The 24655-nt window shown below is 48.5% G+C and overlaps 1 protein-coding gene and 1 long non-coding RNA gene across 2 annotated transcripts in view; one reads left to right on the forward strand and one right to left on the reverse strand.

Moving 5' to 3' along the window:
• LOC142590701 (uncharacterized) overlaps positions 1 to 24655 on the forward strand; it is a 223638-nt gene that overhangs the window by 161447 nt on the left and 37536 nt on the right. Inside the window, exons 3-4 of the mRNA XM_075703118.1 lie at positions 231 to 411; positions 9517 to 10395. Of these exons, the coding sequence (XP_075559233.1) occupies positions 231 to 411; positions 9517 to 10395 (1060 nt within the window). The remainder of the gene's footprint in view (positions 1 to 230; positions 412 to 9516; positions 10396 to 24655) is intronic.
• The window catches only part of LOC142590702 (uncharacterized), a 171810-nt gene that overhangs the window by 46737 nt on the left and 100418 nt on the right, over positions 1 to 24655 (reverse strand). Inside the window, exon 2 of the long non-coding RNA XR_012830227.1 lies at positions 3296 to 3391. This is a non-coding gene — a long non-coding RNA (uncharacterized LOC142590702). The remainder of the gene's footprint in view (positions 1 to 3295; positions 3392 to 24655) is intronic.

The following is a 24655-nucleotide window of genomic DNA, read 5'->3' on the forward strand; positions in this document are numbered from 1 at the left end:
ATTTTACAATTAGGCATTTTGGCATGTTGTGTAAGTAATGGCAGCCTCGTCGAGTAATTTATCCAAAGGGTTAAAACCATGCTATCTGACACTGGCAATATTAAGAAAAAAGTTGATGCAGATAAAAAAAAGAAACACTATGTGCCTCTCAGTGACGTGGACCGCACTTTTCAGGTGTTTTTCATACCTATTGCAGCATTTTTATTTTTACCCCACCTTATTCCGCGCAGACTGCAACCGCACCTACTACGGCCAACATGGCGCTAAGTACGCACTGCGCATGACTGAACCCTTTCAACGTCACCTGTCCTTCGTGTGTCGGATGGAGTTCGTCGCTGCTGGTGGGGAGATGGGAGACCTCGTGGAGATCTCCTTCCTTTCTTTCCAAGTGGGATTCTACCACCGTGCCAGGTGAGAACATTCAGTGTTCTGTTTGACTGGTTGTCTTCGCTGTTCATTCCTCCACCTGGCCTTGTTTTACCAATATGTCTATGTTCTGTAGATTGTGCATTGTGTATTTATGTGTACCACTCCAAAGATGTCAAAGCTAATCCACTTGCAGCGCGAAGGAGAAAGCACGAACGAGAGGACGGACACAAATAGCCCTCTGGTCACTGTTTTCTCAATGGCGCTTCGCATTTACTAGTTCATCATCATCATCAGCAGCAGCAGCAGCAGCGGCAGCGGCAGCGGCAGCAGCAGCAGCAGCCGCCGCCGCCGCCGCCGCCTCTTTTATCTCCACTGCAGGACGAAGGCCTCTCCCTGCAATCTCTAATTGCCCCTGTCCTGTGCCAACAAATTCCAGCTAGTGCCTGCGAATTTCTTAATTTCATCACCCCACCTAGTCTTCTACCGTCCTCGACTATGCTTCCCTTCTCTTGGCATCCATTCTGCAACCCTAATGGTCCAAAGGTTATCTAACCTACGCATTACAGGACCTGCTCAGCTCCATTTCTTTCTCTTCATGCCAATTAGAATATTGGCTATCCCTGTTTGCTTTCTCACCCACACCGTTCTCTTCTTGTCTCTTAACGTTATGCCTAACATCAGTCTTTGCGTGGTCCTTAACTTGTTTTCGAGCTTCTTTGACAGTCTTTGACAGTCTCCAGGTACCTGCCCCATTTGTTAGCACCAGTAGATTGCGTTGACTGTATACCTTTCCTTTGAATGATAATGGTAAGATGATATTATATTTAATTGTAGCGCGAAGTCATACAGACAGATACTAGAAGCAGACAGGACGAGTGCTATTTGTCAACTTAATGGTAATAATAGTAAGCTTCCAGTAAGTGTCTGACAATGTCTGCCGAATGCGCCCCAGCCCATTCTTATTATTTAAATTTCCTTCTCATGATCACGTTCCCCTGTGAGTAATTGACCTAGATAAACGTACTCCTTCACAGACTCTCAAGACTGACTGGTCATGATCCTGAACTCTTGTTCCTTTGCCTGGCTATTGATCATTATCTTTGTCTTCTGCATATTAATATTCAACCCCTTCTTATACTCTCTCTGTTAAGGTCTCCAAACATTCGTTACAAAATACCAACCAGCGCACTCTTGAGCCTTGCTTAGCTTTGCAGCTCATCCTTTGCACTATAATAAACGTTCTAAGAATAGTAACCATATCCAAATAAAAACGTAATAAACCGATCAATGAATCAATAATTTCTGTAATGTACCCTGGCAGGCTACCCACAACTTCTGGCAGTTTCCGTAGCATAAAAAATGCTGAAGTTCTGAACTCGCCAACAGACCCAGAAGCTACCTCGCGAAAAAGAAGAGGTACCAGTCATACCTTATATACACCGCATGTGGCATAATTTGACAAAGATGGTGTAAAGATGGTGTTTTCTGCCCCATGCACGCGTTTAAAAGGTCTGCAGCATGACCAACTCTTTTTTCGCAAGGCACCGGCCTGTGCCACAAATCACAGAAATAAATACCTCAAGTCATGCGTGTGAGACACGAGTCGTTTATGTAATTCCGTTGTCACGTGGTAAAAAGTATGTAGAACAAATCGAGTACTGCGTGAATGATAGGCCGAGGCAAGAGCAAAACAATGCTAGAAATGGGAGAGAGCGCAACTTATCATGTCATTTTAGAGATTGCAAATGTAAGCCAAATTGTCACGCCTGCCACGTGCCGTGACAAATGGGTTAGAGTAATTGACGCCAAAAAGATCATTGAGGCTGGTGATAGTGGCACGAATGTTTCATAAATCTCATTATCGCAAAAATGAGCTTCTACATTGTTGTTTCTTCTCTTCGAAAAGAATCGCCGTCACCATTACATAGGGTGATTACGTCTCTTTCTTTAATTTTCACTTCGTTACAAAAAACCTGCTTTAACTGAATGCAAATGTGCAAAGATGTACTGTGATTGTGCTCCTCGTATAAAATAGCGGCGTATTTTCCAGACTGAACATTGCTGGAAGTAAATAAGGAGCCCGGTCTGTGCTTTTATCTTTTTGTTTGTCATCTTTGCACCTTTCACATCAAATCATACCTAACCAACACGCCCAGTTTTCCATCTTAACATTATAAAACTAGGAGGCAATGATTTACTACAGAAAGCACAGCATTCTGTACCCCATACATCACATGTGCATAACCAATAAGAAAATGTGTACGTGGGAAGCCCTTTCAAGTTACAGCACTGTATCTTAAATTGCAGTGGCATTATTAGCACCAAAGTACATCCCTGCTTACTCTGAATAAAATAATTCATGCTTGGTGTAAGCATAGTATTCAAGCCATGACAGTAGGCGAACGCGCGTAATCCTCTTAACAAGCAACTCAAGCGAGCGAATTTTGCTCTGTTACGTTCCTCACATTCTGCACAAACACATTTTACGTATACTTGTCGTCTTCCAAATCAACTCAATGTGTTTGGCCTTATGGTCTATTTCGCAGTCATATTTCTTCACACTTGCAGGTCGCAACAAATTAGCCCACATTGTCAGCTGCAACTCAGGAGTACGCATTTGTTTCCCTTACACTCACTGGCATTAATCTGCGCTTGCATTCCTTTACTCGCGCCTAAATTGACTCAGTGACTTCCCACTCGTGTGAAGTCAGCAGAAATGAGTGAGAGGGCTCGTGAATATGTGTAGTGATAGTACAGTGGTAGCACATCCTACATGTGAGCAATATTGCAAACACTTGTCTCATTCTGCACCCCACCACACTTTTCTGCTGGCAAAATATCAGATTTTTCTTCGTGTGCTTCATCACAAGCATATGATTTGTTCGCAGTGAAATGACAAGCCATGTTGGGCCAGTTTCGCGCTTACCGGTGCTGTGGTCCACTGTATAGTTGCACTGGAGAGCCGGGGGTTCTCCTTTCTTTAGTGGCGTTCCTATTAGTGTCCACCTCTCCCGCTTTAATTCTGTATAGAAAAGAAATTCAGTTAGGTGAGAATAAAAAGAAATTGAAGAAATTTGATAATCCTAGAAACAAAAGCTCACGAGAAAAGTATTATGAAGGCCTATTTTGGTACTTGTGGGTACCCCATAGGCGAAAATAAACACTACATACCAATCACTAGACATAAGCAAAATGCAGAACATATTATTTTTTGTTCTTTCATAGTTTTTAGCAATGAAACGCTGCTCTCCGACATAATGAAATGACGAAAGTACAGAAATTCAGCTATTTTTTTCGGTATGCAATGAAACTTCAAACTGCTAGCTGGACGTGACATATCGCGCCTTTGAAATTTTGCCATTGCATAGAATTTCGCCTCTTCTAAAGGAAACGAGTGTACAGCTCCTGTCTGGCACGTACCAAGGATACTTTTCGGGGGGGGGGGGGGGGGGAGCAGCCGAAGGTAAGTTTTCTATCATAATGAGAGTTGGGGGTACCTTTACTGGTAAAAACGTGAATAATGTCTACCGCTCGCCACACCCGCAAAAGAGAAATAAAATAAAGTGCATCTCACAGGTACGCCTGTGAGATACACCTCTCCTTTACTTGACACACAAGGAACCACAACAAATGGACTCGCACAGGAAGAGCACTACCATAAACAAGTAAGCAAGCGAAAATTTAAAATACAGATTTCTAGTAGCGTTTTTTGAATTATGTCTGGAAAAATTATAAAGAAATATATATTTGCGGACCAATCACATTTCTTTTAAATCCTTCGTTTACTGCTCTACCAAGTGCCAAAACCGACTCGTATTGTTACTTGGGAAGTTGAGTAACGATGCGTGGTCACCATTCTCGTACATCCGCGTAGAGCGCCAGAGGCTATGGTTCTAGAAGTACTGCGCCCGCCACGGAAGGATACAAAAGCACCCGCACAAGCACAGCATAGCTGTGGCTACGGTAGGTGGCTCGACTGCTAACTGTAGAAGCGTCATTCAAAACAGACGGAATCATCCTCCACTTCCGGCGGCGTTTTCTCTACTTCTTTCTTAAATAAAAAGTCGATTCATGATATATCCAAATATGTCGATCCATATATATTTTCACAACGGTTAAATTTCTTAATGTTTTTTCTTCCTTTCTGTTTGGCTGTTGCCTTACCTATATCCCTTAGTGCGTCGCCTAATTAGCGAACTCCTTGCGACTCTTGTTTCCAGTTGCCAATGTTCTCGAAAAGTGCTGTGCAATAACGGAGAACCCAGTCGAGCTAACGGGCGACATTCATATTGCTGACGGGTTTAACGGTTATTGCAGGGTTTGGTGATAGACGCTGTCTCGTATTATTTTATTTTTCACCTAATGGGGGAGGGGGGGCAGGGGTAACCCATATGATGGGCATACGGTTCCGAGGATCTGCCAGCGTCGCAGCGCGCCGTCACTGGAGGAAGTAATTATGCAAAAGGAAACGCCGATCTCAACTCGTTCCACGAGCATACAGAGCAGCTGGCTACGAACTGAATCCCTTACGTGGTTCCGGGATGAATCTAAACAAAGAAGGTTGAACTAACGAAGCAACAGCGATGCACGTGGCCGTTGCAATAGATGGTGACAACTGAAAGCATCCCAAGTTAATCGCGCAGGCACCGCATCAATGAGAAAACTGGCCTTCACACGCCAACTAGGCCAACTAGGGCCAAATGTACCAACTAGGCCCAAATGAAGTTTTACTGTCACACCCCAGGAGATGTTAATAACTATTGCCAATCAAAAGAAGTAAAAAAGACAGCAAAATGCTCACGGCCGAACAGCTGTCAAGTCTTAAGTTTGATTTGGCAGCGCTTTAGGAAGGTGTCTGAGGTGTGACGGTGTCACCATGGTTACTTGCCTGGCTCCTCTCCAATTTATATTACGGCAAATTCTGGTTCAAGCGCAAACCGATACTTTTTTCTGCTGCTACGTCGTCGGAGGTAAATGATTTTTTTATCTTCAAACAACATTTAAACTAAATTTTGCTTTGAATTCTAGTGAACTCGGCGCATTGAACAGGAAAGCCAGAAACCCACGCAAATCCACACATGACACCGAGGAAATTGCGTAACACACCAGAAAACGGTTCAAAATAAAGCCGTCGTTCAACCAACTTAACTTAGGAAATGCAAGGAATTCATTTCAGAAAGTCCACGAAGGGGATAAGAAAACGGAAAATTTCATAGTCACAAGGCTACACCCGATTACCAGCGGCGGGAAAAACGGCAGCCCTAGTGAAAATGCGTGCATGAAATTCCAACACAATGACTCCTGACTACGCAAGCAAAGAATATCGCCAGTAGTAAAGCAATTTGAGGAAACCGAAACGGAACTACGCCTGCAAGTACAGGTAGTTCGCACGCCATAACTTCAATGAGCGTGTCTGCATTAGTACCGCACGAATGTACGTTTAATCACCGGGGTTTCGTTATCTGCTCGCTCGTAATCATGCAGTGGCAGAAATTAAGCATTTTGTACCGTGGTAACCAAGAATCAACCTACCGTCATCAACACTGGTTCGAAGCTGTACAGCACACGCTCCAGGGCCCGACCGGCCTGTGCACATGGAGGCTCATGGCTGCTGATTGTCGCCCTGCAGTTGCACTCTCAACGAGTTGTCGATGTTGCCCTGGCTTCTTGCAATTTCCTGCAGCATGGGCGGAATTTAACATAACTGCGATCGCCGACGCGGCCGGACGCCTTCACAACGCGAACACAGTCGCATAACGTCGCTGGTACTAAGGCATGACCAGGATCGCCGCCGAAAAGAATCGCCTCGCCCGCCGGCTCGCGCCATGTGTTACTGCTTCTCGGCCGGCGCAGTCTTTCCATAGAGTAATATAGTGAGCGTAAAGAGTCGACACTGCCGTAGGCGCGACACTCCCGTAGGCGTTGTTGCAGGGCGATAAACGTCACAAACTTGTGCCACTAAAATTCAGTACACGCAAAAGTAACTCACCACGGCTGGCTTGCTTTTTTGCTATAGCAGCTTAACAACCCGGACGCGGCGACCATGGCTCAAGAGTATCCGAAAATGTTACGAAATGAATTACAATAATTTTGGGGGTCAGAGAATGCGTCACCAACTTCACCCAGTAATATTCAGTACACGCGAAACAAACTGCGGCACACAGCCGAGCTGCTTTTCGCCAACAGCGCTACTACGCCGAGCTCAGCTACTGCGCATGAAATGTACCCCACAAAATACCGAAATTAGTTACAGTAATGTCTGGGTTCAGAGAAAGCGCCAAAATTTGTCCCTGTAAGATCCAGTACACGCGAAACTGCGTCACACGGCCAACGTGCTTTTCGTCACAAAGCCAGGTGCGGCGAGCGTGGCCAAAAACTACCTAAATAGGTTATAATAATGCTTGGGCTCATAAAAAGCGTCGCAAACATCTCCCGGTACGAGTAATTAACTCAAATTAACTACGCTTGGACGGCGAAGCTGTTTTTCGATAACTGCTTCACTATATAGGTTCAGTTTTATGCGGTAAGCCTAAATGTGCTTGAAGTGCGTCGCAGACTGTCAATAGAAATTTCCCACCTTGCTGTAGGCCAGTAGTGCAGCGGTGCCGTGTCGAAATGCAGACGGAACACAAGCGAACGCCAGGAGCCCAAAAAACGGGCTACATCCAAAGTAGACGGATCGCCGAGCACGCGAGCTTCGCATGCGGCCGCACATGCGGAAAAATTCCGCCCATGGTCGCCGCGTCCGGGTTGTTAAGCTGCTATAGCAAAAAAGCAAGCCGGCCGTGGTGAGTTACTTTTGCGTGTACTGAATTTTAGTGGCACAAGTTTGTGACGTTTATCGCCCTGCAACAACGCCTACGGGAGTGTCGCGCCTACGGCAGTGTCGACTCTTTACGCTCACTATATTACTCTATGGAAAGACTGCGCCGGCCGAGAAGCAGTAACACATGGCGCGAGCCGGCGGGCGAGGCGATTCTTTTCGGCGGCGATCCTGGTCATGCCTTAGTACCAGCGACGTTATGCGACTGTGTTCGCGTTGTGAAGGCGTCCGGCCGCGTCGGCGATCGCAGTTATGTTAAATTCCGCCCATGCTGCAGGAAATTGCAAGAAGCCAGGGCAACATCGACAACTCGTTGAGAGTGCAACTGCAGGGCGATAATCAGCAGCCATGAGCCTCCATGTGCACAGGCCGGTCGGGCCCTGGAGCGTGTGCTGTACAGCTTCGAACCAGTGTTGATGACGGTAGGTTGATTCTTGGTTACCACGGTACAAAATGCTTAATTTCTGCCACTGCATGATTACGAGCGAGCAGATAACGAAACCCCGGTGATTAAACGTACATTCGTGCGGTACTAATGCAGACACGCTCATTGAAGTTATGGCGTGCGAACTACCTGTACTTGCAGGCGTAGTTCCGTTTCGGTTTCCTCAAATTGCTTTACTGTCCTACCTCGCTCTTATAGGGCATGATGATGATGATAGCAACTTTATTGTACCGCCGGATAAGGAGGCCCCTGCTCCCCGTCCCCGGCACACAGGCCTTGGGGACGGGGGCCGGAACCTCCGCGATTAGAAGCAAGCAAAGAGGCCTTGACTCTTCGCGGCTTCTTCCGCCAGGCGGATGGCGTGTCAGGCGCATGACGCATGCACGCGCGTGTGGCGTGCCGCTAGCTTGTTGCTAGGCGACGCAAGAAAAATAGGTCGCAAAATATAAGTTAATTTGCACGCAAAACTTTTTTAGTTTTAGTGGGAAAGAATAAAAAAATATGAAACGTTGTCTGTAAGTTTCTTTCACATTCGTTTTTTCTGATGCTCGCGTCAACTAACGGATGGAGTTGAAACTAGGCGTGACGTGTTTCCTGTTGCCAGTTTTTGCTGAGTGTCCCCTGTTGTTGAATTCGTTTCTCTAAGGCCTAGTCGCGGTGGCTCGAGCGTTGTGAGGTGTGTCTTCAACATCCGTAGAAACTGATGGCGGGCGTCAATTCACTCATGGCTTTTAATAGCTGAGCCAATAAGCGTAGAGCACCGATAACACTAAACTCTTCTTCGTCGTCTCCAAGGCCACCATCAGCGTCCTCTTCTTCCCACATTACCGACTGTGACAATATTATTCCAACCTCGCGGTCTTTGTTCTTTTCCGAACTTGACGTTCTTTCAAACGTCTTTCAATGGCCCTTCTTCTTTTTCTTTTCTATCTACCTTGCGCTTTGCTGGGTGTACACCTTTTTCTAATTTATTGTAATTATTCATTGTTCTTGTTTTTTATTACTTTACTCACCTGCAGTTTCTCCTTTTTTTTACTAGTGTATGCTTGCGGCAGCACTCTGACATTAAGTTCGTTGCTGGGCGCGGTAAATAAAATTAGAAATTGATTGAGTGATTAAATTATTGCTTATTATATGTTCCTCCATAGGTGATACGTAGCGTTTGAAGCTTCTTGGTTATGGGCGGCTTGCCTCAGAACTAGAAGAGGCAGCATTCCGCGTTTTCTGAACGGCGTTAGAGCCTGTCTGCGATGAATTTTTCTGTGTTTAACAAAAGGATATGTAAGACATTAGGCCAAGTTTAGGAAAGAGCTTGGTGGCGCAACGCGCCACACCGACTCAATAGGGACACTCATTGCAGCCACCCATTCATCCTGTTCTTTGGCTGGACTCTAAAAAACATGTAATAAGTACTTGGCCTGTATCGTCATATTTCAGAGTTTATTTTCTATGTTTTGCATACATCTCGATACTCACATGCAACTACCTCTCGCTTACGTCTGCCTCCTTGGATTCTGTTTGCCTATGTTTCTGTCTCGCTATCTCACATTGTTTTGTCTATCACGTTTTGTCTCGCGTATTTCTCTTTAAGTACACCAGTACGAAGGCTCCGCAGTTATTACTGGACACCTAAATAAAAGTTTGATTTATTTATTTATTGATTGATTGATTGATTGATTGATTGACCGATAATTAGTACTAGTAATGTTATTACCAATAATTTCCCAGTCTTACACGTTATTCAATAGCTTTTCTCATAATTTTCGTATTATCTCTCTTTTTGATTGATTGAATGATTGTCTTACTGATTCATTCGTTGATCGTTTGACCGATTGTGACATTTTACTCGAGAAAGCTTATTTTTCATTTCCCCTCGCAGCAACTCCAGTCCCAGCTGCCTGCAAGGCCACATGCAAGTTTCTGAAGAGCTCGAGAGAAACGCGCTGGCAGTGACGAAGCAGCCATATGTTCTGCAGGCCCTGCTTCTCACGAAGGAGCGCCTTCACCACCGTAGTCACCACAACACAATTGCACGGCCAGCTTCGCCAGACCGAGGATCGTCTCCTCAAGTCCCACATGTTAACATCAGCCCTCTAGAGTTTGGTGGGTTTTGTGGGAGCCTCGTTGGTCGAAGTGCCGCCTTTTACAGCTCGCGTCCAAACGTGAGTCTGACTGTCACATTTCCCGTCACGTCTACCATGAATATGGCCACAGCAGGAGTGTTCCTCACTTATCGCTTCCTGAAGAGGGCTGAATCCCACCGCGACAGCGTATACTACGGCGATAAAGTAGCCGGAAGCTACTGCGACCGTGTGCTGACCAACTGCCACGAACAAAACTGTCGAGTTCGTTCACCGAATTATCCGGGTTTCTACTTGAGGAACGTCACCTGCACTTACCACGTCCACCAGACATACTCGCCTCCAGGAAGAGTTGCACAGATTGTGTTCCACCAGAAGAATGAGTACAAGATTAGCATTCACAGCGGATTAGCCAATGCTGGCGGTATTCTGGCCCTCACGACGGAATGTGCCGGTGACGTGGTGCAGATATTAGACGGTGCTCGCGGCAGTGAACGTGATGCGGTGGTGCTACTTCAGTTCTGCGGATCTGGTCAACTTCCAGAAGTCATTTCCTCTGGACCAGACGCTACTGTGCGGCTGGTGAGCGTCCCCTTCCAGCAACTCCTTGACTCCCGTGTCGAAATGGATGTGTCGGTGCGATTCATCGATCCTACGGAGTTTCGATTGGTCGGAAGGTAGGAAAATTGGCACTTTCATTCCCAGTTGTAAACCTCAGCAGTATCTGGAAAGGCTAAAGTAATAAATAGAACGTTAGGCGGAACGGTACATAATACAGGCGCCGCGAAAACTGTATGCGAATTCATGTAGTAGTGTTAGTCTCGTGTTGCATTAGAAAATATGACTGGAATAATTAAAAAATACGCCATTAACAACTAATCGTAATCAAAATAAATAGGTCGCCCAATAGGAAAGATTAGAGGATGCTTGAATGAAATGTTTTAAGTGAAACAGTGAAAGGAATTGAGAGTGCGTCATCGTCATCATCACAATCAGCCTGTTTATGTTCACTGCAGGACGAAGGCCTCTCCCTTCGATCTTCAATTACCCCTGTCTTTCGCCAACCGATTCTAACTAGCACCCACAAATTTCCTAATTTTGTCGGTTCACCCTGTCTTCTGCCATCCTCTACTGCGCTGCCATTCTATTGGTACCCAATCTGTCACCCTAACCGTCCAATGGCTATCTAATCTCCGCATTACATGACATTCCCAGCGCCATTTTTTTTTCTCTTAATGCCTGTTAGAATATCGTGTATACCCGTTTTCTCTCTGATCCAAACAGCTCTCTTTCTGTCTCTTAAAGTTATGCCTAGCATTCTTCGTTCCATCGCACTTTGCGCGGTCCTTAACTTGTTCTCAAGCTTCATTGTCAGTCTCCAAGTCTTTGCGCAATATGTGAGCACCGGTAAAATGCACTGATTTTATACTTTAATTTTTAATGATAGTGGTAAGCTCCCAGTCAGGAGCTCACGATGTCTGCCGTATGCAATCCAACCCCTTTTTATTCGTCTTTGATGTTCCTTCTCATGGTCAGGCTTCCCTGTGATTAGTTGAACAATGTAAACGTACTCCTTCACAGACTCTAGAGGCTGATTTGCGTTCTTGAACTATTGTTCCCTTGCCCATTATTTATTATTATATTTGTCTTCTGCATATTAATCTTCAGCCCTACACTTGCGCTCTCCCTGTTAAGGTCCAAAACTAACTCATCCGCAGTGTTGCTGAATACTGTCGCGTAGCTGTCTTTACGTTTTTTTCGTTGCCTGTGCTGTGTGGCAGTGTTCCTTTCTTTCTTACCGCTTTTCTTTCAAAATGTCTTTTCGCCCACGAGTCGGGAGGCCGGTTGGGGGGGGGGGGAATCTCACGCGCGGCACCCCCCCCCCTTTCCGCCTGAGGGTCCGTCCGGCCGACTGCGCTGTCGCCCCCTCCCCCCCTTTGTACTGGCGACGGAAGCGAAGCCTCCTAATTGCTCAAACTGTTTGGGGATGCTTCTCGACTCTTTTGTGCGTTTTCTTTTTGTAGACGCCGCTAGTTCGCCTAAAGCCAAACGGATGTCTCTGTAGTTTTCTGTGCATCTTTACTTTTATTTGGGTCATAATTCTTCAGGCAAGCGGCTGTCATCAAGTTCAAACTCGGCGAAGTCCGTCAACGATTGGCTGTGAGTATTTGAATCTGTGCGCCCAGATTGGCCCTGGTCAACGAAGAGTTGGTATTGGTGATCTGTTTGCTCTCGGACGGGATGTTGTGACGTTTCCCGAGGGTCCCAGGGCAGTTCGCGCCGGAGACAACGAGGGACGAGGTCGCAGTGAGTGCTGCAGAGATGTCGCAGTTATGAATTGTACAAGTGCGTAAATGCTTATATTCGGTTAACCAAAGTTCAAATAAATCAAATAAGTAAATGTCTACGGATCTCCAGTGTGCTCGCTTCATCTCTCCGGCGCGGAAGAAGTAGCGGACAACTTTCTACGCTACAAAGTGGTGGAGGTGCGGGGTATCGAAGACTCCCTGTACGGTGATGAGCCCAACCTTGAGAAGCCAGAACGGCACGAACGACGCTGCGACAATGGCCTACTTTCCAACTGCTGCGACATCAAGACCCTTCATCGGACCCCCACTCTTCAAAGGCACCCCTGAAGAATCAGTCTCGGAGTGGCTAACTTGCTACGAACACGTCTCATCACTCAACAGCTGGGACGATGACACCAAGGTGAAATTTCTTTATTTGGCTTTGGAGGCAGACGCGAAAAAATGGTATACCACCAAAATTTTGACCGGTTCCCTTAATACGTGGGAGGCGTGGGCTGCTCTGCTGAAATTTTCCTTCAGCAGCCGCCACGCAGCAGAGATAGCCCACCTGCGACTGGAAAACAGAGTGAAGCTGCCGTCTGAGAGCCCAGAGCAGTATCACTACGATGTACTGCAAATTTGTGCCCGACTAGACCCAGCCATGAAGGAGGAGGAGCGGGTTGCGTCAGCTCTTGCGCGGACTTCGGGCCGATACGCTGGAGAAGATGATCCTCGCCAATCCCACAACCTGTGCAGAATTTCTGCAATCTCTCCAGCGTATAAACCACGCTGCATTGATGGTCCGTGCCAATGTGACGCCTTCGACGGGCTACCCTCATCCCACCGGCCCGCAGCCGTGGACAGCGACCATTCCCGGGGAAGCAAACGGCCCAGCCGTCGTCGCCGCCGCACTACAGCACCCACCGGTGAGCTTCCCCGTTCGCGAGCACCAACACTGCGTGTCGACATGCGTGGCGGACACCCACCATCACCGGCAAGGCGCTTCGACGGGCAATATAGAAATGAAGGCCATCGCTGAGTCTATTGGCTCCCTTGCCGACCGACTAAAAGCTGTAGAGGCACAGGTGTGCCGGCCGCCTGCACCATGGCCTCCTAGAACGTCCCGCGGCGACGATGGGCGCCCTCGGTGCTGCTATTGCCATCGCCTCGGCCACATCGCGCGTCAGTGCCAGAGGCAGTACGAAGACCAACAGCGGCAGCAAAGGTACGAGGAGAGTCGTAACGGGGAGTGGCGCTATGACTCGGGAAACGGGAACGGCAGGGCATAGGGGGCCAGCCTGGCCGTTCAGTCTGCACACTGTCAGAAAACCAACTAATATCTGTGCCTGTCAGGGCAAATGAAACAAGCGGGATACTAATTGCAGACACGGGCTCATCTGTAAATGTCGTTTCCTCAGATCTCGCGCACAAGATCTCTTCAGTTCAAAAATTGAGAGAGAATGGAATTTTAATAAGAGGAATCGGAGGAAATGTCCTGTCGCCCGTGGGGGAAGCGGAAATAATTCTTCAATTCGGCGCCACACAAATCTCTCAGAAATATCTAATTGTAAAGGACTGCCCGTACGAGCTGCTCGGTGTCCTCCAATTTTGCCGAGCAGCTCGGTTACTTGTAGATTTTTTTCGGAGAAACTGCAAGTTGGAAAGGAAGTGTTCGATCTTCAAGTCGAGTGCCACACACGGTGATGTTGCAGCGCGATGCCAAGAGCAGATCCGATTAGAGCCGCGCACCGAGACTGTTCTGGAAGTAAAAATTCCTATAGATGGCGTCCACATTGTCGAGCCAAATGTGACTTTGGGAAACGGGTTGCGAGTTGCGCGAACCGTAACCAATGTGTTGAGTGGAGTCGGCATTGTCCGCGTGGCCAACCCTACTATGTCGCCAGTGATTCTGCATTGCGGCAAAAAGCTTGGTTGGGCAACGTCCATTTATCACGCGCAGCTGGGCGTCGCCGCGCCGCACTGCACAGCTGGTAGCAGCGACTTTGAAGTTGACACTGGCGCCCATTTACAACCTTCTGAAAGAGATGAGCTGCTGTCACATGTCCATAAGTTCCGCCATCTGTTTACCGGAAAACACAACCCAATTCAAAGAATTGACGTAACGGAGCATGTCATAGATACAGGTGATTCAGCTCCAATTCTTCAGCATCCCTACCGACATTCCGCTTTCGAAAGAGAATTGATTAGTGAGCAGGTTCATGAGATGCTTCGTGACGGAGTGATGAGAGAGTCTAACAGCCCTTGGTCGTCCCCCGTGGTTCTAGTAAAGAAGCCGAACGGCGGCTGGCGCTTCTGTGTCGATTTCAGAAGAGTCAATGCCGTCACGAAAAGAGATGTGCACCCTTTGCCGAGAATCGACGACATTCTTGATGTGCTGCAGGGATCCCGCTACTTCACGACATTGGACTTGACATTAGGCTACTGGCAAATCGGAATTAGAGAGGAAGATAAGCATAAAACACAATTTTCATGCGGGCGAGGACTCTACGAATTCAATGTCGTCCCGTTTGGGCTGTGTAATGCTCCGGCTACGTTTCAGAGGATGATAAACAAAGTGCTAAGTGGTCTCTTCTGGAAGGTATGCTTGGCGTACCTTGATGACATAGTTATTTTCTCAAAGACAATGGCAGCTCACTTGGGCGATCTCAGAAAGGTATTTGTTGCCCTCGAAGAAGCTAATTTGAGGCTAAAACCTGAGAAGTGTACCTTCGCCCGCGAGGAGATTGGGTACCTGGGACACGTGATCACTGGAGACACTATAACCCCTGATCCACAAAAAATAGCTGCTATCGAGAAATTTCCGACACCAAAAAGTAAAAAGCAGGTACAGAGCTTCCTCGGCATCTGTAACAATTACAGACGCTTCATTAAGGACATTGCGCATATTTCCCGGCCATTGACAACGTTAACTAAGAAAAATGAAACTTCTGAATGGAATATGGCATGTGAGGAGGCTATGCGAACGCTCAAAGCCGAATTAACCGCGGCACCGCTGCTTCGTCAGTTCGAACCGGGCAAAGCAATTGAAATTCACACAGATGCCTGCGATTACGGAATCGGTGCGGTGCTCGTGCAGAAGGAGGGCTCCCAAGAACGCGTCGTTGCCTACGCCAGTCGCCACCTAAACAAAGCTGCAATCAACTACAGCACGACAGAGAAGGAGTGTCTCGCCGTCGTTTATGCCTGCAGACAGTTTCGCCCTTACATCTTCGGGTGCCACTTCACCGTAGTGACTGAAGAGGCTTGTCTAGCTTGGCTAATGAGAGTCAAGAATCGAAATTGACGGCTCATGAGATGGTCGTTGCTGCTGCAGGAATATGACATGGCAATGAGGCACCGTCCAGGTTTGAAGAACGGAAACGCGGACGCGCTTTCCCGATTGCCCCATGAACCTCCGCCGACTAGCGAAGAAAACGCACTACCGCTACTTGCGCTGGATTATGTGAACGTCGGTGCAAAGCAGAGGGATGACACTTGGATCAGGCAGTTAATAGAGCATTTGGAGAATCCTGATAGGCCCGTCGCAAGAACAATGAAAAGAGCCGCGCGTTGTTTCCGGCTCATTGATGGAGTGCTGTACCGAAGAGCCAAGGGCTTCGACGAAGACCGCTCGGCGCTCGTTCGCCCGAAAAGCTTGAGGACTGAGGTTTTAAGACATTGTCATGATGACATTACGGCAGGTCACCTCGGAGTTCGGCGAACTTGGGAGAAGGTGCGGAGCCGCTACTTCTGGCCGAAAATGTTTTCGCAGATAACAAAATATGTAGCGACCTGCCCAGGCTGCCAGACGAGAAAACCAGCACCCGGCAAACCTATGGGTTTTCTACAACCTATACCTCCTGTGGGGCGGCCATTTGAGCAAATGGGCATGGACTTTCTGGGGCCATTTGTGAAGAGTAAACGCGGCAATCGCTATGTCCTTGTGATGACAGACTACCACACAAAATGGGTAGAAGCGGTCGCCTGCCCCGCTGCAACGGCCACTGAGGCAGCCCAAGCTTTTGTGGAGGAAGTGGTTCTGCGACACGGAGCACCGGCGAAGATAATCACTGGCCGGGGCAAGTATTTTGTCAGCAATTTGATCGAAGAAATATTCAAAGTAATGGGGAGTAACCACATCACAACTACCGCCTACCATGCGCAGACAAATGGCCTGTGCGAGCGGTTCAACCGCACGATTGCAGACATGCTCAGCATGTATGTTTCTACAAACCACCGGGATTGGGACGAATTCCTCCCTTATGTTGTTTTCGGTTACAACTGTTCACAACAGGAGACAACCGGCTTCACTCCGTTTTTCTTGCTGCATGGCCGCGAACCGACTTTGCCCATTGATGGGAGCCTCAACCTTCAACGTGGTGACGAGGGTGTCATCGACGCATATGCAGTGGCGCGCGGGCTTCGCAAAGCTAGAGAGCTCGTAGCCAAGCGCGAGAGGGGCCAACAAGCAAAAAACAAGAAAGCGTACGACGCTCGACGGCGGGGTGCAGTGTTTCCACCGGGGCAGTTCGTCTACGTGTGGACACCCTCACGAGCAAGGGGAAAACAACAAAGCTCCTCCACCGCTACCACGGACCGTTTCGCCTCCTTCGGCAAGTAGCGGAGAACAGCTGGGAAGTCGTGAACCGCACCGGCAGCAAAAGGGACATTGTAAACATACAGCGGTTAAAGCTGTGTCGCCCCCGTACATGTCCCGAGGACGACGCGGACGACGAGAGTGATGGTGAATGCAGTGTGCTGCACGCGATGAAGCCACAGTGCCGCAGGGTGGCGCAGCAGTTCCGCCCGTCAGTGACCACGGAAGGAAACGTTCAACCAGCGACACTGAGGTGTACTTTGATCCGCGTGCCCTTTATACGGAAGTGTCATCCAACACCGAACCGAAAGAACTCGGGACTGGTGACAGTGACACCGAGATTTATTACACCGCAAGTGATGTTGACTGAGTGAACTCAAGACTAGTTAAAACTCTATGTGGCATTGGTCGTTCCTTCAGACAGATGTGTGCCCCGCAGTGCTAGTTAGTGACATATTTTTGCCGCGTATTGATGCTTTGTGTCCAGTTCTACTTCTGAGCATATGCAGTTCAGTCTTTGTATAGGTGCTAGTAGTGTTTTCACATGTGTAAAATATTTTTTTGTAGATTTATTCGCCTTTTCTGCACATTATGATGATGTAACTTTGCCTTATAACTGTGCGAGAGTGCTATGGTGTCTTGAGAGTGCTGTATAGACTTCGCTAGATTTTTTTTTATTCTGAATGCGTGCGCGCTTATGATTTTATAACTTCATGCTAATTAAGAGTGGGGACACTCTTATTTTGTACGGGGGAGGTGTCGCGTAGCTGTCTTTACGTTTTTTTCGTTGCCTGTGCTGTGTGGCAGTGTTCCTTTCTTTCTTACCGCTTTTCTTTCAAAATGTCTTTTCGCCCACGAGTCGGGAGGCCAGTTGGTGGGGGGGGGGGGGAATCTCACGCGCGGCAACCCCCCCCCCCTTTCCGCCTGAGGGTCCGGCCGGCCGACTGCGCTGTCGGCCCCTCCCCCCCTTTGTACTGGCGACGGCAGCGAAGCCTCCTAATTGCTCAAACTGTTTGGGGATGCTTCTCGACTCTTTCGTGCGTTTTCTTTTTGTAGACGCCGCTAGTTCGTCTAAAGACCAACGGATGTCTCTAGTTTTCTGTGCATCTTTACTTTTATTTGGGTCATAATTCTTTAGGCAAGCGGCTGTCATGAAGTTCAAACTCGGCGAAGTCCGCCAACGATTGGCTGTGAGTATTTCAATCTGTGCCGCCAGATTGGCCCTGGTCAACGAAGAGTTGGTATTGGTGATCTGTTTGCTCTCGGGCGGGATGTTGTGACGTTTCCCGAGGGTCCCAGGGCAGTTCGCGCCGGAGACAACGAGGGTCGAGGTCGCAGCGAGTGCTGCTGAGATGTCGCAGTTATGAATTGTACAATTGCGTAAATGCTTATATTCGGTTAACCAAAGTTCAAATAAATCGAATCAGGAAATGTCTACGGATCTCCAGTGCGCTTGCTTCATCTCTCCGGCGCGGAACAAGTAGCGGACAACTTTCTACGCTACAATACAATGGCATCCGCAAACCGAAGGTTGCTATTATATCCGCCATCGATCTTTATTCCTAAGCCTTCCCAGTTTAATAGCTTGCATACTTCTTCTAAGCACGCAGTGAATAACATTCGAGAGATTCTGTCTCCCTGTCGGACCCCATTCTTTATAGGTATCTTCCTGTTTGTGTATAATTAAGGTAGATGTGGAACCTCTGCAGATATTTTCCAATGTATCTACATAAGCGTTGTGTACCCCTTGATTACGCAGTGCTTTTATGGCTGGTAGTATCTTTGCTGAATCAAATGCTTTTTCGTAATCTATGAAAGCCATATAGAGAGGCATATTGCACTCTGCTGATTTCTCGATGACCTGATTAATGACATGGATATGATCCATTGCAGGGTATCCTTTCCTGAAGCCAGCCTGCTCCCTTGGTTGACTAAAGTATAATATTGCCCTTATTCTGTTGGTAAATATTTTATATAACACTGGGGATAAGCTAATGGGCCTATAATTTTGAGTTCTATAACGTCGCCCTTTTTGTGGATTAGTATAATGTTTGCGTTCTTCCAATTTTCCAGGACCCTTGCAGGCGATAGACACCTCGTATAGAGAGCCACCAGTTTTCCTAGCATTATGTCTCCTCCATCTTTGATTAAATCGGCTGTAATTCCTTCCTCTCCTGCAGCTTTCCCCCGTTTCATGGCTTGCAATGCTCTTCTGACCACATCTCTAGTTATAGGAGGAGTTTCTGTACACTGTTCAGTGTTGTTTCGAACAGAGTGCTCCTGAGTCTTCTGGGTACTGTAGTGGTCAGTATAGAATTCTTCCGCTGCTTTTAATGTACCTTCGAGATTGTTGATGGTGTTACCTTGCTTATCTTTCACTGCATACATCTTGGTTTGTCATATGGCAAGTTTCCTTCTCACTGGTTTCAGGCTGCGTCCATTTTTTACAGACCATCACTCTTTCTGACTTTATAATTTTTAATATCGCTTATTTTCGCTTTGTTGATCAGTTTTGACAGTTCCACGAATTATATCTTATCTCTTCAGTTGGGCACTTTCATTCTTTGTCGTTTCTTTATTAGGTCATTTGTTACTTGGGAGAGCTTGCCTACTGGTTGCCTTGATGTTTGCCTCCCACTTCAATTGCTGCCTCGGAAGCCAGCCTCGTTACGGTTTCATTCATTACCTCTATGCCATCATCACCATCTCTCTGTTCTAAGGCTGCATATTTGTTTGCAAGTACGGGCCTAAATTTTTCTGCTTTTACCATTAGTGCCTCTGAGTTGACCTGTTTTTTCTTGACCAATTTTACTCTCTCTTTATACAAATTGAGGTGAATCCTGGCCCTCACTAACCTATGGTCACTGTACTTTATCCTACCTATCACTTCTACATCCTGCACTATGCTGGAATCGGCAGAAAGTATAAAATTAATTTCTTTTTTCGTTTCGCCATTAGGGTTTCCCAGATCCATTTTCTGTTGCTACGTTTCCTGTAAAAGGTGTGCATTATTCTCAGCTTATTCCTTTCTGCGAATTCTACCAACATCTCCCCTCTAGTGTTTCCAGCATCGACACCGTAGTTGCCAATTGCCTGGTCATCCGCCTGCAGTCACCAATTGCTACTGTATACCTCGTTTGCACTTTTCTCATCGCTAATTCAGCATCTTCATAAAACTGATCTACTTCTTCTTCGTCGTGACTGGACGTCGGAGATTAGGTTTGTATTACCTTTAATCGATACCTCTCATTGGTTTGATTACGACTATTGGTACCCTCTCGTTAATGCTGTAGAATTCGTCAGTGTTTCCCGCTGTGTCCTTATAGATTAGGAATCCTAGCCCGTATTGCTTCTTATCCGGGAGAACTCCATAGCAGAGATCATGGCCGTTATTCAGCAGTGTGTAAGCCCCACCAGTCCTTCTAATCTCACTAAGGTCCATAATGTCCTGAACAATGTCTGATAGTTCTTCGAAGAGTCATGCTAAGCTAGCCTCACTCTGGAGGGTTCGGTAGTTAAACGTTTCAAGGGTCAGTTTCCATTGGCGGCCTGAGTGCTGTTGGAATCTCGGCGCTGACACCCGTTGTTGCAATCGGCTTGCAAGCCCCAAGGGTAGCGTTGGCCTGGCGGCCTGGGGCACAACTGGAAGCATCCGAAGGTCCGAGCAAAGCATGAGTCGACTGCTAACAGAACAACTTGTTTATTCCATCATCGCATAAGAGCGGGCGGTCAGGTCCACCGAAGTGGAGAGACGGGAGAGCACGTAACTCAACAGAAGAAATCGGAGCCTCTCTAGGCGTCCGGGGGCAGCTGCTTTTATACTCTCGCAGTTGAGGGCAAGAAGGAACGCCTCGATAGACGCGCACGTGACGGCGCCGCTCGGGCACGTTGGGACGAGTAGGTGACGCATCCGCCGGGCCGGCGCCGCTCAGACCTCCTCGCTTCACAGTTGGGGGAGCTCCTCTCCCCGGCTGCGGCGCTTTGACAAGCGTGGGCACCAGCATGCACACACACACACACACACAGGAAGACACGTGGCATTGGAACATGCCTGGACGCGCTTGGCGGGGAGGCGTAGCGGCGGCGCCGAACGGGCCAAAATGTCCGCCGCTTTGAACGAAGCCCCGGCGTCCGTTGCATCCGCGCCGGCTATACCGCCCGTCGTAGGCGAAACGTAACAAACCGCCCCGCCGGGGGAAGGAGATCCCGATGGTCAGGGGACTGCATCCGCTGTCCGGAGGGATGTCGCTCGATGATGCTCATAACCGAAGTCGGGCGTCCTTCGGCGTTTCTTGAGCGCAGCGCACAGAAAGGGCCTCGTTCTCTCGTTCAGGTTCACACAGGACACTGCAAAGTGACTTCGGGAGAGTTGACATTTTTGTTCTCGTTCCCGGCAAGCGTTAGAACTACGCCGAAACTCAACCGCTCAGTCAACAAGCACGAAACAACCCTCACCATGTCCTGCCAGGCTCTTTCCCCTGTTATACCACTGCCTAGTTCCTGACAGTAGTCTAGCAGCACTCAGAACGCGTCCACAAATTGAAAAATTGCACTAGAAAGCACGTCATCACTTTGAAACACTAAACAAAAGCAATATGTTAAAAATCCTGCCTCAGGAAGAAAAACATCAGTAACAAACAACTCTGAGGCTGATTCCTACGTTAGGGGCTTTGACTTAAGCCATCGGCGTTACCGTTGAGACTCCCCTTTTTGTAACGCACCTCAAAGGAATATTGTTTCAAAGCGAGGCTCCAGCGCAGGAGGCGGCCATTTGTGAAAAAGATGGTCTGCAGCCATTGGAGAGGGCAGTGATCCGTCTCGAAGCATACGAAGCGGAGATCGCAGCGAGCGACCGTACACTAGCTCAGCTGGCGAAAACCCCGTAGCCGCATGCGGCGCGTTCCTTAATGCAAACATCGCCCCAGGCAGACACAGCTCCCAGTTAGTTTGTCGTTCAAACCACAATGCTCTCAACACGCGCTTCATGACGGAGTGGAGCTTCTCAACGGAATTCGACTGGGGGTGGTACACTGAGCTGTGTAACAGCTTTACCCCGCACCTTTCGAGAAAGGCTGTCGTCAAAGCGCTAGTAAACACTGTGCCCTGATCTGATTGGATTTCCGCAGGAAAACCAACTCGCGCAAATATGGACAGTAGTGCATTGACTATCTCAACTGAGCTGAGTTCTTTAAGCGGCACTGCTTCAGGGAACTTTGTCGCAGGGCAGATCACAGTCAAAATGTGTCTGTACCCCGTGGCTGTTACCGGCAGAGGTCCCACTGTATTAATAACGAGCAGTCTAAAAGGCTCCGTAATGATAGGTACCAACTTCAACAGCGCCCTCGATTTGTCCCCTGGTTTGCCCACCCGCTGACAGGTGTCACATGTCCTCACGAAATGGTCTGCGTCCCGAAAACACCCTGGCCAATAGTACTCTTGCAAGAGACGGTCCTTAGTTTTCTTAACTCCTGGGTGTCCGGACCACGAACCTCCATGCGACAAGCGCAACAGATCCTGACGGTAGCACTGAGGCACGATCAGCTGATCGAACTCCACTCCCCTGCGGTCTAGATACTTCCGGTACAGGACCCCACCTCTTTCCACAAAATGAGCATTTTTCTTGGCGATACCTTCCTTGACAATGCAGCGTATGTTTTCTAGGCTGCCATCCTTTTTTTGCTCGGCTATCAAAGCCGACCGGCTGACTTTTAGCAACCTATTAAGTCCGTCTGACGTAGGCGCGATGAGCAAATCTGCAGATAGCTCTTCTAACTTTCCCGTGTCGGGCATTTCCTCTCCAGTATCTGGTGCCTTCAACGCTACAGGCTCAATTTTATTCAGTTCGGACGTGCTCCGAATATCAGCTTGCTGCGCCTCTGACCCTTTCTCATTGTTTGACAACGTCGGCCCCGCAACTACCGCCTTTGCAGCGAGCTCCCGAACCTTCGATCTGGTTAAGGCCTGAACGCTAGCCTCACCAAACAAAAGCCCCTTCTCGCGCAGGAGGTGATCGGACCTGTTCGAAAATAGGTACGGGTACTGGGGGGGCAGCATAGATGACACTGCGGCCTCCGTCTCAAGCGCTCCGAAAGGTCCTTCAATAAGCACTTTTGCTACGGGCAGACACACGCTATGAGCTTCCACGGCTTGCTTGATCCATGCGCACTCGCCCGTGAACATATCGGGTTCTACGTAAGAGGGGTGAACTACATCCATCGTAGCTGCGGAATCGCGAAGCACTCGGCACTCTTTCCCGTTCACGAGGAGGTCTCGCATGTAAGGCTCGAGAAGCTTCATGTTCTCTTCAGTGCTGCATAATGACAAAAACACGACTTTTGTTTTTGTTTCCGGACACTGCGCCGAAAAGTGACCCGGCTTCTGGCACGTATAACAAACGCGCGCTTGCCTCGTCTCGAACCGCTTTCTGCGTTCGGCTTCGGCTGCCGCCGTCTCTTTACGTTCGGTCGGACTGCTTTCACTCGCATCCGCACTACGTGTGTCGCCCCTTGCTCTCATGGGTGTGAACTTTGGCCTCTCAAACTTGGAGCCAAATTCACCCTTTTGACCGTCCTTAGCTCCGCGAGCCCGACGCGCCACAAACTCCTCGGCTAGCTCGGCGGCTTTAGCCACCGTACAAACGTCTGGCCTATCCAAGACCCAGTACCGCACGTTCTCAGGTAACCGACTATAAAACTGTTCCAGCCCGAAACACTGCAGAACTTTCTCGTGGTCACCAAACGCTTTCTCTTCTTTGAGCCACTCCTGCATGTTTGACATAAGCCTGTAGGCAAACTCTGTATATGACTCACTTTTGCCTTTCTCATTTTCCCGAAACTTGCGACGGAACGCCTCCGCTGACAGCCTGTACTTTTTTAGCAGACTCGATTTCACTTTGTCGAAATCCTCTGCCTCCTCTCTCTTCAAGCGAGCGACTACGTCGGCCGCCTCGCCGGGTAACAAAGTGAGCAAGCGCTGTGGCCACGTTTCCCGAGAGAACCCCTGCTTCTCGCACGTTCGCTCGAAGTTAACCAGGAACAAACCAATGTCCTCTCCAAGCTTAAACGGCCGCATCAGGTCAGTCATTTTGAACAATACTCGTTCTCCTGCACCGTGTGCCTGACTTCCATTACGAGCGCGTTCCATCTCAATCTCGAGACGCTTCATTTCCAAAGCGTGTTGACGGTCGCGCTCTTCTTTTTTCTCTTGTTACTCTCACTCTTTTTGTTCTTTAAGTTCGCTCTCCTGTCTTTTTGCCGTCTCCGTCTCCTCAATGGTCTCAAGGCATTCCGACAGCTCGTCATCCTCAGCTTCTAACTCCAGAATAGCCCTTAGCAGTTCTGGTTTTCTGAGTTTGTCAGAGACATCCAGACCCAACTCCCTTGCAAGCTCCAGCAATTTCGGTTTGCGCAACGACTTCAAATCCATGGCTGCTATGAATGCTGCTTTCTCTACTGCCTACTATTGTCTTGCCGCAAACTAACCCGGCAGCAACGACAACCACAATTACCAGCTCTGTTTCTGACACTAACAAAAGCCGGGCAAAACTCAGAAGAAGAAAGTCCCGCACTCACCAAACCTCGCAGCCAAGAATTCAGCGCAGTCGTTCTGCTGCAGGCAACCAGTCATCACACAGGGCTCGTTGCACTGCTCCCGGATGGTCGTTGAGCTGCTCAGCATACAGTCAACTGCATATCTTCGCTGCTGGCCTCCGTTGTCACGATCTCACCGCTGGCAGACAGTTGTTGGAATCTCGGCGCTGACACCCGTTGTTGCAATCGGGTTGCAAGCCCCAAGGGTAGCGTTGGCCTGGCGGCCTGGGGCACAACTGGAAGCATCCGAAGGTCCGAGCAAAGGATGAGTCGACTGCTAACAGAACAACTTGTTTATTCTATCATCGCATAAGAGCGGGCGGTCAGGTCGACCGAAGTGGAGAGACGGGAGAGCACGTAACTCAACAGAAGAAATCGGAGCCTCTCTAGGCGTCCGGGGGCAGCTGCTTTTATACTCTCGCAGTTGAGGGCAAGAAGGAACGCCTCGATAGACGCGCACGTG

The sequence above is a fragment of the Dermacentor variabilis genome, chromosome 8, assembly GCF_050947875.1.
Source record: "Dermacentor variabilis isolate Ectoservices chromosome 8, ASM5094787v1, whole genome shotgun sequence".
In the NCBI taxonomy this organism is placed as follows: domain Eukaryota; kingdom Metazoa; phylum Arthropoda; class Arachnida; order Ixodida; family Ixodidae; genus Dermacentor; species Dermacentor variabilis.